The 16693-nt window shown below is 39.9% G+C and overlaps 1 protein-coding gene across 1 annotated transcript; it reads right to left on the bottom strand.

Annotated features, from left to right (window-relative positions):
• Window position 1: 1 nt before the first annotated feature.
• On the bottom strand, window positions 2–14575 carry HAUS3 (HAUS augmin like complex subunit 3). The gene is made up of 6 exons (XM_059066030.2): window positions 14168–14575; window positions 13358–13415; window positions 11933–12986; window positions 10510–10949; window positions 8732–8960; window positions 2–2075 (listed from the first exon to the last, which is right to left on the bottom strand). The coding sequence occupies exons 3-6, from the start codon at window positions 12839–12841 to the stop codon at window positions 1842–1844; spliced, it is 1812 nt and encodes a 603-aa protein (XP_058922013.1). The 5' UTR covers window positions 12842–12986; window positions 13358–13415; window positions 14168–14575; the 3' UTR covers window positions 2–1841.
• Window positions 14576–16693: the final 2118 nt, after the last annotated feature.

The following is a 16693-nucleotide window of genomic DNA, read 5'->3' as shown; positions in this document are numbered from 1 at the left end:
ATCCTAAACATAAGATAAACATAATACCCATATATTAATTTTGAGACTTCAAAATAAGAAACAAGGCATGTAAAAATTTTTATGTAGAGACACTCATAAAAATTACTATATTCACCACTACAGGAAATAGATATTAATTGTCCCCGTAACACAGATAAGATAGTAAGAAGAAAGTGAAACATTTAGAGGCTCAACTGGGTATTATGGTAAATAGACAACAAAGTAAAGAACGTATCTCCAATCTTGAAGCAAGCAATCTACTCAAATATTTCCTACTTCCTGAGGTTTGAAACAAATGGCTATTATAATCTTCAAACATACAGATCTAGTAACATAAAAATTATTTTTAACTGACTTGGGTTATTATGACTGACACATAACCTAACATCCTTTCACTTGCACTGCTGGGCTGTACTGGCCCCCTGGGCTGAGCAGGTGAAGGTCTAGAAAGGACAGTGCAAATCATCGAGTAGCTGGTAATACATCTAATGTATTTGGCACTAATCTAAACAGAATTTGCTGTTTCATGAACCAGAAAACCAGGGGACATTTTCCCACATTACTGCAGAGGAAAAAATTTCAGGTAAATTCTCAATTCCAAGGTAGGGCAGAGGGAAATCAGGAACAAACAAAGGTCACCTGTGAGGAGTTCATAACAAAATCTCAGGCAAAACTTGTTGCTACAAACTTTTCAAGCATATTAAGATCTACTTAACAAATACAAAATTTGAAAAATGTACAAATACAATAATTAGCAAAACATATTTGTCCAAAATTGTCAAGGCCCATATGCCACCTAAGCATACCCATTTTCTGATGGTTATAGCTAAAAAACTCCATAAAGATCACCTAAAATGTGAAGTTTTTAGACAGGCATTCCACATTTCAAGCAGGTAATACATTTTTGGAGCAGTAATATTTCTTGAAAGTAGTGTCTAAATCTTCTTTTCTCCATAAAGCATACTTAGTATGTAACAGAAGTCACATATAAACCAGGCACTCAAGAATCATTTGATGTAATACTGATAAATAAGCTACTGCAAATTACTTTACCTCAACTCTTGAAATAATTTCTAATTGTCCAAATACTACATTTGTATCCCAACCAATAGAATCCAACACTTAGGTATTTTGACTCTTAAGAAATTGATTAAAATAGTGTTATACATCATCTGAACAACCACTTCTATTGAATTTTGAAATTTCATTTTGAAAGACATTCATTATATGTAAGTCAGACTGAAGTCAAAGCACTGCTGAGATCTGTCCTGCAAGTATGTTGAATCCCTAGGACCCAACCGCTAAAATGAGCAATGGCCAATGGAGACTTGACATTCTTTGTGGTACAAGCAGGCACATTAAAATAGTCTTGAAGTCTACAGCAGGGAATTATGGGTGAATACAGTCTGAGTGGCAGGATTTTACTTCATAGACAAATATGAGGGGACTTAACTATTCCATTTATTAAGGTCTACAGCTTAAACAATGCTGATTCAAAGTCCTACAAAATTTTTTAAATATTTAACAGCAGAAATTTCTCTCTCTAAAAAAATAAAATGAGAGATACAATTAACTCTGTAAAAAATATCTGCATTATATAATAATGCTTTTTCCCTGTAACTTAAAAGTTACCAGGACTAAGTGCCACCAAGCAAATGTTCAAGTCATAAAAAGCACTGGTACTTTGAACAAACATATAATAAACCAAACTGATATAATACTTGAACTCATTAAATGAAATGTTCCATTGACCTCGAATTTAAAATTTTCAGTGTTTATTAGCTATATTCTCCTAGTATATAAAATATTAAAACACAGCACGTGCAGTAAAGATTTCATTTTCAATCTTTAAGACCAACAGCCTTAATCTTTGACTGGCTTTCTAAGTTCTCCACAATATCTTTCAGATAATCTTCATCTTTTAAAAAATATACATATAATTCTCTTTCCACTTGATGCAGTTTATTAGATGCCAAAATTTTTCTTTTTGTCTTCACATCAGCAAGAATATCAGTAAGAAGATGATTTAGCTTATTTAGTTGAGATCCAACTTGATGAAACTGCTCCATTAACTCCTAAAAGGAAAATAATAATGCTTTTAATTCAAGAGCTCTATTCATACTACCATTTATAAATTTAAAATGTAATTTACATAAAAAGAATCTAAATGATATAATGATTATTCCCACAATCTCAACAATAAATGAACCTCAATTAAAAATCCATAGCAGGGGGTACTTCCCTGGTGGTCCAGTGGTTAAGACCCCGAGCTTCCACTGCAGTGGAGGGGGGGGGGTCCATCCCTGGTCGGGGAATTAAGATCCCACATGCCGCGGGCAAAAAAAAAAATCCATAGCAGGATTAATAAAAAGTCTATGTATTGATAAGATCCATTGCAACAACTTCCTACAGGCAATTTTAAGTGATTCAAAGCAAACTCTTACTCCCTGAAGAGTACTTGATATGTAAACTGTTCTGCACATTCATACATTCAAATATTACTGAATGCCCGCCAGGAACCAAGCACTGTTTTAGAGCGTACAAATAGAAGCATGGGCACCATTTCCTTCATGGAACTTACATTCTGCTTAAGTAATCAAACCTTGTTTTAGCCTAAGCTGTTTACTCTAGACATCACAGGTACTGAGAAAACCTCGAAATGAAGCAATTACCAATATAAAAGAAATACCTTAACAAAAATCTCATTTTTCTTTTTTCACATTGTTACAGAAGATGGAACTATATACGACATTCAACAATCCTGACTTACCATGTAATTCTTCTCAAAAACCTAGACATGCTGGACCCTTCACATTTAATAACTGAAATTCCTCACTTCTTAACATTAAAAGCAGTTTATTAACAAGTTTCCATGGCTTTCTAGTCATGTATTCTACTCCTATACTTTTTCAGCCAGTATTACCAAAGAGGTTCTCAGAAAATCTGTAGCTGTAACTACACCTCAACCTTCCACAGCCTCTCAGCATGGTCCACAGCATGGTAATCACCTGGGGGAGTTTGTTAAGAACCTCATTCCTGCACCTCCTTTCACACTCAATCACTCTGCAACAGGGCCAGAAGCTACATTTCAACAGGCTCCTTGGTGATTCTAACGTACAAGTTTCATGAATAACAGCTTCACACCTGTCAGAAATGCCAGTTCCAGAGAGTATTTCTTTAACTACATTAAAAAAAAAAAAATCAAGTAATATCCACATTAGCAGTCTCTCTTTGAGGAAAAACTGTAAACTTGAATACAATGAGAAACATCTAACCTTTAGTTTCAATACTAAAGATCTTAACAGTTACTAAAATAATACTCCTGGGCTTCCCTCGTGGCGCAGTGGTTGAGAGTCCACCTGCCGATGCAGGGGACATGGGTTCGTGCCCCGGTCCGGGAAGATCCCACATGTCGCGGAGCGGCCGGGCCCGTGAGCCATGGCCGCTGAGCCTGCGCGTCCAGAGCCTGTGCTCCGCAACGGGAGAGGCCACAACAGTGAGAGGCCCGCGTACCGCAAAAAAAATAAAATAAAATAAAATAAAATAAAAATAATACTCCTACAAATACTGAAAAATATTCAACTTCATTAATAAAAACGCAATTTAAAATTCATATGGATGACACTTTATACCTCACTGGGATAGGGAAAAACATTAAATAATGATACCCAATGACATTATAGTGAAATCACCATATTTTAGTGATTCTAGGATGGAATCTTTCACATTTTAATATAACTGAAATCAACATACACTGTACAATCAAGAGCATCATGTAACTGTTATTGACCAGACACTCATTAGAAGCACTTTATCACCAATATTTTATTTTTTGCCAAGCCACAAGGCTCGCAGGATCTTAGTTCTCCCAACCAGTGACTGAACCTGCGCTGCCTGAAAGGAAGCGCCGAGTCCTAACCACTGGACCGCCAAGGAATTCCCTCACCAATATATTTTTTTAATTTTTTTATTGCGGTAAGAACACAGAGCATGAAATCTCCCCTCTTAAATTCAGGAGTACAATACGGTATTGTTAACTACAGGCACAATGTTGTATAGCAGATTGCTAGAACTTGTTCATTTTGCATAACTGAAACTTTATACCTGTTGATCAACAACTTCCCATCCCTGGCAACCACCATTCTACTCTGTGCTTCTAATAAATCTGTTTTAGATAGCTCATATAAGTGGAATCATGCACTATTACTTCGTGATTGGCTTATTTCACTTAGCATAATCTCCTAAAGGTTCACCCATGTTGTGGCATTTTGCAGTTCTTTTTTTTAAGCCTGAATAATATTCCATTGTATGTGCATACTATATTTTCTTTATCCATTCCTCCACTGATGGACTTTTAGGTTGTTTCCACAGCTTAGCTATTACGAGTAAGTGCTGTGATGAACACGTGAGTGCAGACATCTCTTAAATATTCTGTTTTCATTTCCTTTGGATATATACGCAGAAGTAGGATTACAGGATCATACAGCAGTTCTACTTTTAAAAATTTTGAGGCAATTCCATACTGTTTTCCACAGCAGCTGCACCATTCTGCACGCCCACCAAAAATGTACAAGGGGGCTTCCCTGATGGTGCAGTGGTTGAGGGTCCGCCTGCCGATGCAGGGGACACGGGTTCGTGCCCCGGTCTGGGAGGATCCCGCATGCCACGGAGAGGCTGGGCCCGTGAGCCATGGCCGCTGCGCCTGCGCGTCCGGAGCCTGTGCTCCGCAGCGGGAGAGGCCACAGCAGTGAGAGGCCCGCGTACCGCAAAAAAAAAATGTACAAGGGTTCCAACTTCCCCACATCCTCACCAATCCTAGTCTTTTGGTTTTTGATAACAGTCATCCTAACAGGCGTAAGGTGTTATCTCACTGTGGTTCTGATTTGCATTTCCCTGATAATTACATAATCAAACATCTACTCATAAACCTGTTGGCCATCTGTATGTCTTCTTTGGAGAAATGTCTATTCCAGTCCTTAGCCCATTTTAAAATCAGGTTATTAAGTTTCCTGCTATCACCAACATTCTTGATGTATAATGTGGAAAAATATTAAAAGTACTTTGAGTCAAGAAATAACACAGAAGTGGACACTAAATGTGAAGCTTTAGAAACACCTTAACCATTTTGACATTTTCCCTTTTAATGTATATCCAATAGTGACATGATAAAAACCTATGCGTACCCACACCTAAAAGGCATCTTCTAATAGGCATGAAATAAAAATTCTAAATAAGGAAGTAACGTGTCAGTTTAACTGAAAAAGTCTTTTCTTTCTTAGAAATTCATGAAATTATGGTGTATCACATGATAAGTGGTGTCTAGCAGACATTTAATAGTGCTGGTGGCATTGTAAGTAGGTACAACTCCTTTGAAAAGCAATATGGCAGTAGCAAAGGCCAAAAAATAATGTGTATACCCAAGAAATCCAATAATTCTACTTCTAAGAGTTCATCCAAATGAATGTATCAAAAAAAAAAGTACCCAACAACAAAAAGCTATATACACAAGATATACATGATCTCATTCAAGAGCAAACAAAAGAAAAAAAATGAAGACTATCAAAATACCCAAAAATGGTGGACTGGTTACACAAATTATGACACAGTAATTAAATCAAGAGTATTATAAACATTAAAAATTAAAATCGTTTAGCATGGAAATGTTTGTTTCATAATGCTAAGTATAAAGGAAGAACATGAAAAATACATTAAGTAAAGGAAAGAAGCATCCCCCTTGCAAATACTAACCAAAAGAAAGATAGCATAGGAATATTAATATCAGAAAAGAGAATATTAAGACAAAAAGCACAACACAGGGTCATTATATAATGCTCAATGGTTCAATTCACTGCAATTTAAATCTACCAGAATAATTCACTGCGATTTTAAATTTGGATGTAACTTATAAAATAAACTCAAATATAAAGAAAAAACCAACAGAACTACAAGGAGAAATTTTCAAATCCACCATCATGGGATTTTTACATAATTGTTTAAAAGATCAAGAAGATAAAAATCACTAATAGGAGACTTTAAAAAACTAATCACAAATATCACTTCACATCCATTAGGATGACTGTTACATATTTTTTAAAAAGGGAAAATAACAAGTGTAGGCGAGGACATGGAGAAACTGGAACCCTGGTGCAGTTGCTGTGGAAATGATCGGCTGTTCCTCAGAAAGTTAAACACAGACTTACCTCATGACTCAGCATCCACTCCTAGGTATATACCCAAGAGGAATGAAAACAGGGACTCAAATACTTGTACAACAATGTTCACAGCAGCATTATTCACAACAGCTAAAAGGTGTACACAACCCAAGTGTCTATCAAACAGATGAACAGATAAAATGTGATGTATACACACGACGGAATACTCAGCCCCAAAAAGGAATAAGATTCTCACATCTCATGCAATATGGATGATACTTAAGGACATTATGCTAAAATAAGCCAAACACAAAAGGACAAACATTATACAATTCTACTTACATGAAGTACCTAGAGTAGGCAAATTCATAGACAGAAACTGGAATAGAGTTACCAGGGATGGGGGAAAGGAGGAATGGGGAGTTAATATTTAACAGGCACAGAGACTGGCCCATTTGGGATGAGGAAAAAGTTTTGGAAATGTACAGTGTCATGGTTGCACGACATTGTGAATGTATTTAATGTCACTGAATTGCACACTTTAAAATGGTCAAAATTGTAAATTTTACACTTTGTGTATTTTACCACAGTAAAAAAATTTAAAAAAACTAATCGTAAGCCTTATTTCAAGAAAAGTAAGCTAGTTACTCTGATCAATTCTTCCATAGGAAAAAATGTGAAAGGTGAAATGAAGTACTTAAAAGAGTCAAACAAAACAAAAGCTTCCTAAAAGCAACAAAAAGATAACAAGACATTAAAAGAAACTACAAGTCCATAAAACAATGCAGATTGGTAAGGGAGCCCAGGAGGTGCTCTACTCAATTGCCCATCTTGGAAAATCAGAATCCATGATTACTGAGACTCACAAGATGAGTGGGAGAAAAATCAAAGTCCAAGGTCCACAGAAGGTGGGAAGTCAAACAGGAGACTCTCTTCATAATAAACTAAGGACTCAAAGGACACCAACAATCTTAAGATCGGGATGGCCAGAGGTGGAAGAGCCCTTGGTTAGAATTACAGCTCAGATAGGAGTCACCTGGGTCCTCCAAAAACAGAGTTTGAACCCAGTTTATGGTTCAGAAGTGGTGGTGTCCAAAATATCTAACAAAACATACATGAAGGCAGAAGGCATTTAAGGATCCTTTATCTCATAATGTAAGAGGGTCCCTTCACCAGAAAGATACTGATTTTAAATTTGTATGCCTCAATAAATGGTGATGGGACAATTTGGTTATTCACAGGGAAAAAATAAAATGAGAACTCTACCTCTCATGTCACACATAAAAATAAACTCTTGGTGGATTAAAGAACTGAACTTGAACAGCATAACTTTAAGATAAAGTAAAGGGGACTATCATTATGACGTTAAGGGCAAACCATAAGAGTGATAAATGACATGACATTAAAATCTCAAAAAAAAAAAGCCAAAATTAAACTAACAGGAAACAGTAAAAAAGAAAAAAACAAGCCACAAATAGGGAGCAAATATACATAACACACATCACTGACAAAGGACTGGCATTTGAAATACGTAAATAACTCCTACTGAAAGGGGGGTTCAATCTCCCTAACCATCAGAGAAATGCAAATTACAATCTCAATGGGACGCTATTTTACATCTCCACAGAGTGAGAGAAAATTATGAATCAGACAGTGCTATGTGATGAAAAGGATATGGATACATAGCATCTCTTAAACAATGCTGGTACAATATGGTACAACCCCTTTAGAAACCAGTTTGATGTACACTGTAAAACTGAACCTGTTATCTAGCAATTCCACGCCTGTGTGAGCAGACAGCGAGTGATGTGCGTGCGTGTGTGAGTGTGTGTGTGTGTGTGTGTGTGTGTGTGTAGGCATGCATCTATAAGACATGCAACAAGACTATACATAGCAGTATGATCTACAACGGCAAAAACTGGAAATAATCTAAATGTCTGTCAACAGAACAGATAATTGTGGAATTTCACATAAGAGAATACTAACTATACAAAAGAGAAAACTATAAATGAGCTGTAGCTTTACAAATATCAACATGGATGAATCTCAAAATCATATTAAGAAACAAGCAAGTTACTAAAGAATACATTAATACAACCTATATAAAGTTCAGAAACATACAAAACTAAGTAACACATGGTCTGTATTATAAATTTAAAAAAGCGAATGACAAAATTCAGCATAGTAGTTACTCCTTGAAGAAGAGGGGAATGCCATTAGGAGGAGCACGCTATTACTAAGTGTACACAGGATTTTAGAGATATAAGGGCAATCCTCTATTTACTAAGATAGGTGAAAATAGTACAAGGGTGGTTTATTTTTCCTAATTCTTAGCATAAACACTACATATCCTTCTACATCTGAAATATTTCAAAAATTTTTTAAATTCTGTGTACACTGATCAAAACTATCTGAAAAATATATTTATGTTTTTATATGAATAAAAATGAGATGAAAATGTTATTATTAGGGCAATGGGATATGGAGTAATATTTTCCTCATGTTAACATTTTCTTTAGCATCTTTTACAACGAACACTATTTTTTAAAGTATTTTTAATTACTATGGCAAGCACCCACCTGATCACTAAGCAAAAGCTGATTTCCTCCTTGATACAAAGCATCACACAGCATGTCCACATCATTATTTAGTTTGGACAGAAAGAAAGAATGCTCTTGAGAAGATACTGCTAACTGCTCTTGTACCAAAGAAACATCCTGTTTTAATTTCTCAGCCGCTTCTTCGAGGTTTCCATGGGTTATAAACAATTCTTTTTTCTTATTCTCTCCTTCTAAAAGTTGATAAAGCCTAAAATGTGAAGATTAAAAATTACAGAAAAAAATTCTCAAGTCAGTACAGTTTTCAAAATTATAATCCACTATATATTGGGGCATCTTTGGGGAAAGCTAACAACCTATCAATACTAATCAAACAACTAAAACCATTCCAACTGAAGTACTACCTCATTACAGAAACATGTATTCTAATTATTGTATCTGAATCCCCAGTTTTCCCATCTTCCAAGTTTTAGACAAAAAATTCTTTTTGACTTTAACTGCCATTAACCTACTTCAAACAAACACTCCAGAGGTACCTCCCTAGAAAACAATTATTTCACAGAACACAACTATGATGTAGTAGAAACTGCAATGAACTTGAAACAGAAGACCTAGATCTGAGTTCTGGCTGCCATGTAAGACCTAAGTCAAGTCAACCTCTGAGACTTAATTTTCACATCGTAATACCTACCTAATTTTAAAGGACTGTGGTAAACATAAAAGAGAAAAACTGAAAATATAAACAACGTAAAATGTTTTAAAAAGTAAACAGTAAAGAGAGCTACGAAAATAGCAATAGTAAACTTGCTACTCCAGTCATGTCCATATTTGCTTGACAAATTAAATTCCTAATGAACCATGAGGTCACTTTAACACTTCAAACATTAATGGCAGAAATATCCTATGAGACAAATGGAAAAATGTGAGGCAGCACCTTCTACATATTTATGACAAAAAGTGTCTGCTCTTTTTCTTAGAATTTAAAAAAAATGTATTATTTTAATTATTTTAACAAGTTGCAACAGGTTTCCTAAAACAGGTTCAAGCCTAAGGCTAATTCTGTTCTTGTGGAATGTCACTACACAATTCCAGGGGGCACCATTTACACAGAATCATGAGGTCAATGCCACCTCTGAAAGTGTGCAGTGAGGCAGCCCTATCCATGCCCCTCATTTCATTAATAAGAACACAAAGTATTAGATGATTTTCTTCTAGCCTAGAGAAAAATCAGGAGTAGGATCCAGATTTTTGAGTCCTTTGACTACTTTAGCCCTCCAATTTCAGTATCCCCATACCATCAATTGCTTAGACATCCAGAAAAGACTGGAAGCTAGCATTCATTTCTTGCTGATTCACCTGAGTAGATGCAAAAATGAAGTCTTCTCTCCTCTCTACTGCTGCCTTCTCCACATGAAGTCAATTCTCTGCTCTGCAATACTCGCTATACACCCAGCTGTATTCAAACTTCCTGCTGTAAGTTAAACTCCTGCCCCAAATCTAAAAACATCTATCAATAAATAGTGCCTAAACATGAATAAAGACCTTGTATTGTATATTTTCAATCCTCCAACCCATCCACCTCACCTCTAAACCAGCTTCCATATTTAACATAAATGAAAAAGAGAGCAAGAAATTAAAAAGGAAAAAGAAACATATAAGAACAGAAAGGTAGAAGAATACAAAGACCAAAAATGGAGTGCAAAGAATTCTTTAAACGTCCACAATTTTAGTTCAAACTCTAGTATTTTACATAAACAAATGGAAGAATAATTATTCACTAAAGAAACAATGAAGCCTACCTATGAGTAGAATAATCCTTGGTATCAATGGTATTCCTTGGATTTATCTGCTGAGATACAGATGGGTCTGTCAGCATTTCTAATTGGTGGTGGAGCATCAAATTACTTTGACTAAGTTCTTGAACCAAGTTTTCAAGCTGACGATATATGTCCCAATGCCTTCTCAATTCAATTTCATATGATAATTGTACAAGTTCAAATGATGCCTTTTGCTTTATCAACTGATTTAAAACTAACTCTTGTCTTGCTGTGTAATAGTCTTGTTTAGCAATCTGCCGATCGAAGTCTCCCTTTACAACTGGCATATTCAATAACTGGGCATTCTCTTTTACCACAGCAGGCAAAATTTTGTCTTTTATATGAGTGATTTGTTCTTCAAGTTTCAGAATCTCACTGTTCAAGCTAGAAATTTTAGCATCCAAAATATCTTTGCCAAGAGCCTACACAAAGAAAACAATTACATTTCAAACTGTAAGTATAAAGTTGAAACAGTTTTAAAATTATTTTCACTTTCCATTTTAGGTTATCAGATAACATAATCACTAATAAAAACTTATTTCATATTAGCAGAAGCCAAAATCACAGTTTAAAAAAGAAAAGTGTAGACTAAGCGAAGGGTAAAGTCATTAAGAATTGCTAACTTTTAATGCTATTACTACCATGTAAAATACTAGACACAGTAATGGACATCCTGTCCAGACACAAAACAGACATCTTGTCATGTCTGTCTTAATAAAAATCACACTACTCACCGAATGCTAATGTATACTATTTAAGTTTTTCTTAAAATTAAAATAATCTCAGTAGCTATTCTCCCAGCTTGCCTGTTGATTTTAGCACTTCCACAGAATAACAGGACTTCACATACCATTCCAAAGTTTCCGTCAGTTATAGGTATTCAGCTTCAGAAAAGCTGTTATTTTTACTCAACTCTCTAGTGGTTACATTACCAAGAAAGCAAGCTTCCCAAGAGTGCAGATGGCTAACTGTAATACATCTATACATTCTTAGAAAAGAATCAGGGTTTCAATCCACTGAACTGGATCTCTAACTTCATTAGCACCATCCTCTGGTCAGCGCAAACAAGGCAGAAAACCCGTAACACAGCAATAAGGCTCTTTACCCATTCATCATAAAAAAGGAAATGTCAGGGTCATCTGAACCAACACAGAATGCAAAAGTACTTTTGTTTAAAATGAATTAGATAATATGGTCGGGTTATAATTACTATTTCTGCCCTCGGCTAATAGGAAGATCGATTTGTAAGAAACAATGACACAGATCACAACTAAACACTGAACCAACAGAAAACAAGAGACTGTGATTCCTTATTATAGCCCCCTTTCTAAAGACTTTACTATCAGTATTACTCCATTATCAACAACAATTTCAATATGAATCCCGTCTCATTTCCCATGTTTACCTTGCTAGCGAGGCTATGAAGATTCTCCTCTGCCCATTGGATACTTGACTTCAGGCTCCAATTTCTTGCTTTCAAGTGAATTAACTGATGTTGAACACAAACATATGCCAGCTGCAGCCTAGCCATCTCTAGCCGTCTCTCCTCAAGAACTTCTTGATTACCACAAATAGAGGGTGCTTGTATATCTAAAAGTTGAAAATTTTCTTCGTTTGAACTTTCAACTACTTCATGTACACCTTGAAAGAACTGTTTTTTGGTATATAAGGTTAATGCTGCTGTGCTTTGCTCTTCTTGGCTTAGATATTTTTCCAACGAAAATTGAGATAAAAACACCAGTGGATTTGCCCCTTGACTCAAATTCGAATGTCTGAAGAACACCAGTAATTTTTCAACTCCATCAGTAAGAGCGTGAAGCTCATTACTGATCTTAGTATTGGTAGCATTTAGAATTCGTTGACTCTGCTTCAGTTTTTTATTGGCTGCTTCTTTTTGAGCACTTAACCTCAGAGATCTGTGGCTAGTTACTGAAGCCATCAACTGGCATTTATTACGTCGCTGAATTTTTAGGTTCTTTAATTTCTGCAGAGTTTGAACCTCATCCTCTAATTTCTCCAGCTCTTTGTCATTCAGGGTAGGTGTCTTCAAATCAGAAGTTTTACAGGTTTTAAGAACTTCATCCAACGCTGCTCCTTCTAGGATGGGCTTGGCTGATTTCTGAAGAATGCTAAAAGCTTCCAATTCCTCTTCAGATAATACGTTCTGTTCACTCACATTCCCACAAAACCACTTCAAAAATGATTCATTTTCAACAGTCTCAAACAACCAGTCAAAATCTTCCCCATTAAGAATATCAGCTTTAGGATAATCAATCTTTTTTAACGTTTCCACAAACTCCTTTCCACAACTCATGGTTTAACTACCCCAACTTTTTGTAACTGATAAGGCTTTATGGTGTTGATATTTAGCAAATGAATCCAAATACATACAAAACTAATTTTATGTTAAGTCCATAGAGAAGGGGGAAAGATATTTTTAGACTCTATAATAACTTCTCCTGGAGGGGGAAAAAAAACAAGTATTAGACCACAAATAGGGCGACTATATCTTTGAAAGGATGATACAGCTAAACATCACAAGATACAGTTGTAGCTGGAAAGCCTGATGAAGATACACAATTAGCGTATTACTTAGAACAATGCAACAGTAATGAAAACCTAATTAACAAGGAAATCCTATGTTTTCCAAAGACCACACGGTTTAAAAATACGTTGTATTTTGTAGAGCAACAGTTCAGTTTTTAATTCAAAATACATGGATGTAAATATCTCCAAGCCATCACGCGGCTAAGCAGCCTCTTTTCACTGTCCTTCCTGAGAACACAGAAATATGGTAAGATTTTTGAGGAAGAGTCAACTAAGTATTTACCTGAATGACTCAGTCAGCATCCGCATTCACGCAAGAACCAAAGTCCGATACGACGAACCTAGCGCAGAGAAAATCAGGCTTAAGGTTTAAGAACCACCCCCGACTTGAGAAGAGCCAAAGGACTGAGCAGTCGTTCAATAAAGGTACTTCAGGCATTTATTATTTTCAACACAGGGACCACCTGTCCACGCTGCGAACTTCAGGGGCGGAAACAGGAGGCGCAGAGGAGGGCCCCCAGTAACACATCTGCGGCACTCGGTGATTTGCCGTGATGCATTCAGCGATGACGGGTACGCGCGTCAATAAACTACTCGTCCACAGAGGCCGCCGAATCGGCGCCAAGACAAACTGCACAAACCTCAGGCGGGTGCCCGGCCGGCCTGCGGGGCTCAGGTACGCCCCCCGCCCCACCGCGTCCTAGCGGCGCCTCAGGGTCGGGCCTGGACGGCCGGGGCCCCAGGCACCCCCCACCCCGCCCGCACTTGAGCCCCCCGTTTCCGGCCGCGCCCCTCGCCCCTCACTAGCGCACCCACCCACACCCCCGCACCGGAGGGAGCCCCTAGTGTCCCGCCGCTCTCCTCGCCCCTCCGGACGCCGCCCGCCGACCGCACTGGAGCCGCCAAGCTCCGGACGCTCCCCTCGCCCACCCGGCCCCCACTCGCACCCCCGGCCCCTCTCCCTGCGGACAGCGACTGCGCGCCCGTAGGAAGTCCCGAGGGCCGCCCGGAAGAAAGACGCAGCCCGCTGACCCGCGCCGCTCCCACAGCCCCACCTCCCGCCTGACAGAACTACAACGCGGCCGCCACACACCTCAGAGAGCTCGGCTCGCGAACCTCAACAGCCCGCCGCCGCGCCTCGCACGGCCTCACGGGAACGCCGCGCGCCGCGCGCGCGCAGAAGGCTGAGGCCGGGTCGCGGGGCAACCTTCTGCACAGGCGTAGGGTAGGAAGAGGCGGGGCTGGCTGGGGCGGGCCCCAGGCCTAACGTCTACCAGCAGGGAGCGAGCTGATTGGCTCCCTGCCTCAGGGGCGGGGCGGGGGCGCGTGTGGGGGGAGAGGAGGGGGAGGGGAGGGGAGGGGGGAGGGGAGGGGAGGGGGGAGGGGAGAGGAGGGGGAGGGGAGGGGGGAGGGGGGAGGGGAGGGGGAGGGGAGGCGAGGGGTGGGGTCTGGGGGTCGCCTAGGCAGGAGGTGTTACCTCGCGCAGTCGCTGGACCTGCACGCGGTGCCCCGTCTGCACCCTCTGAGGAGCCGGCTTTCAACCGCAGCCTCTTTGGTTAGGGAAGCGCGCACCGGAGCCAGCCCCGCCCTGCCCTGCCCTGCCGCCCGCCCCGTGACCGGGCAGCCCCGGCGCCGTGGCCTCTGCGTCCCGTTCTCCCCGGCCGCAGGGCCACGCTCCACTCCGGAGTGCGCGTGGACGAGCTCGCGGAGCGGACTTACTCGCCTCACAGCCTTTTACGATGATTTGCAAGAGCGCTTAGTTACCAAGCCCTCACCTGACAATCCCATTTTCCACATATGACTTTTAAATAAAAGTTGAAACTACAACTCGTATAGAGATACAGTGGATATGTGCCGGGTTGGAGACGGTTTCCAAGGATGATTCCGGAAACGGAAGATGTGTAGTCAGCGAAAGGAGCAGCGCTCAAATAAGATTGCCGAGTTTGATGCAAATCTGGTTGACGCCCTACCGTCCAATGAAACCAGACTTTGAGGGGTTATCATTTGTATTGGGCAGAATTCATCTGCATCTCTACCAGACACAAATCATTTTTAAGTTACCAATCTACAAATTAACATCTAAATATGCAAGGTTGGGGCCCTGGTCATTACTACGTAGTCAATACCCCCCCCACACCCACCCCCAGCATCAAATGGCCCCAAGGTGGCTTGTTAGACAATGGCCTTGTCTAGTGCAACATCGGAAGGGCAAAAGTCTTTCCGGATAATTTTTCTTAGTATTTTTAAGAAGAGAAAGAATAATGTTCTGGGGCAGATACCATGAAATTAATCTTGACTTGAACATATTATTAATTCATTTGTTTTACTTTTTAAATCCTCCTCTTCTAAAAGACGATAAAGCCTAAAAATGATCGGAAAAACAAACATTACAGGAGAAAAAAGTTCACAGAGCAGTGCCCGGCCTGAACGCAGGGGCCTGGACCCGGGCGGGCGGTGAATGGTCCTGCTGGTGTGAGCTGGGAGGCTGGGTTAGAGCCCCGGGACCGGGAAAACTCACTCCTTTGCCCAGCCATGGGGATGGGGATGGGGATGGGGGCGAGCTGTGGGGAGAGGAACCGAGCAGCTTTCTGCGGAGGAAGGGCAGGCTGTGGAGGCAGCGCCTTCAAGAAATTCTGCTGAGGAGGCAAAGACTGAGGGAGAGAGAAAGCAGCAGGACGACAGGAGATGAGGGGGTGGGAATGCAGAGCTGGGGGGAGGGTTTGGGTTTTGTTTTGTTTTAAGATGGGAGGAACTTGGGGATATTTATAGACTGTGAGGAGGAACTCAGAGGAGACAGAAGTAAGGATGCAGAAAGAAAAGGGCTGCTTTCATGAAAGATCCCTGGGACATGGGAGGGTGAGACCCCAGCACACGGAGGCTGAACTACAAGCCCACTTTTCCAAGTGACTCCTGCGTCGTTTCCTGGGCCCACAAAATTCCGCATATGACTTTGAATTGCTGACCGCAGTTGTTCGCCTGAACGATGTTCGTGGAGCCAAAAAAAAAAAGCCCTGAAAATATAAAGTAAAAATCACAACGGTGTTAGTCTCCAGGGTACAAATGACAAATAGTAGAGGGTTAAGTACCCAGACTCAGAAAGTTTTCCTTGGGAACTTGACTTATTAGGGCACTTCTTTACTTGAGGTTGCATTCAGAATTTAAGAAAGCAAGCGTGTTAAACTTACTTCCAGGACAAGCTTTCTTTCCTCCAATCACAATCATTTGGGGTTTTAGTGGGGAACCTAGGGAGTCAAAAGGTAAAGGGAACCAGTAATGGTTCTTCCCTGAGAAAGCCCGTGAGACTCTGTTGGACTAAACAGACCAAAATGTGAGTGTGTTTGTTATTTCCTTCCTTCCTCTGGAAATATTTTTTCCCCTGTGGATGTGAAAAAGAATTTTAGGTTTTGGACGATGTCTTTTCAGATACGTTAAGCTGCAGTCTGATGTTGAAGATCTTTTGTTTTCAGACGTGTGGATAGCTTTCAGCGATGGTGGTGGGAGTCCATCCTTCAGGTGGGGGAGTGACACTCACAGTGTTAGAAGCTCGATTCTGCAGTCACAGAAGTGACCATCGGTGGCAAGAGACAGGCTGGGGGCAAGCTGTGCACTGGCGTCGGGG

Source organism: Kogia breviceps, chromosome 6 (genome assembly GCF_026419965.1).
Source record: "Kogia breviceps isolate mKogBre1 chromosome 6, mKogBre1 haplotype 1, whole genome shotgun sequence".
Taxonomy (NCBI): Eukaryota; Metazoa; Chordata; class Mammalia; order Artiodactyla; family Physeteridae; genus Kogia; species Kogia breviceps.
Note: the sequence above shows the minus strand (reverse complement) of the source record. Positions and strands in the feature narration are given on the sequence as shown.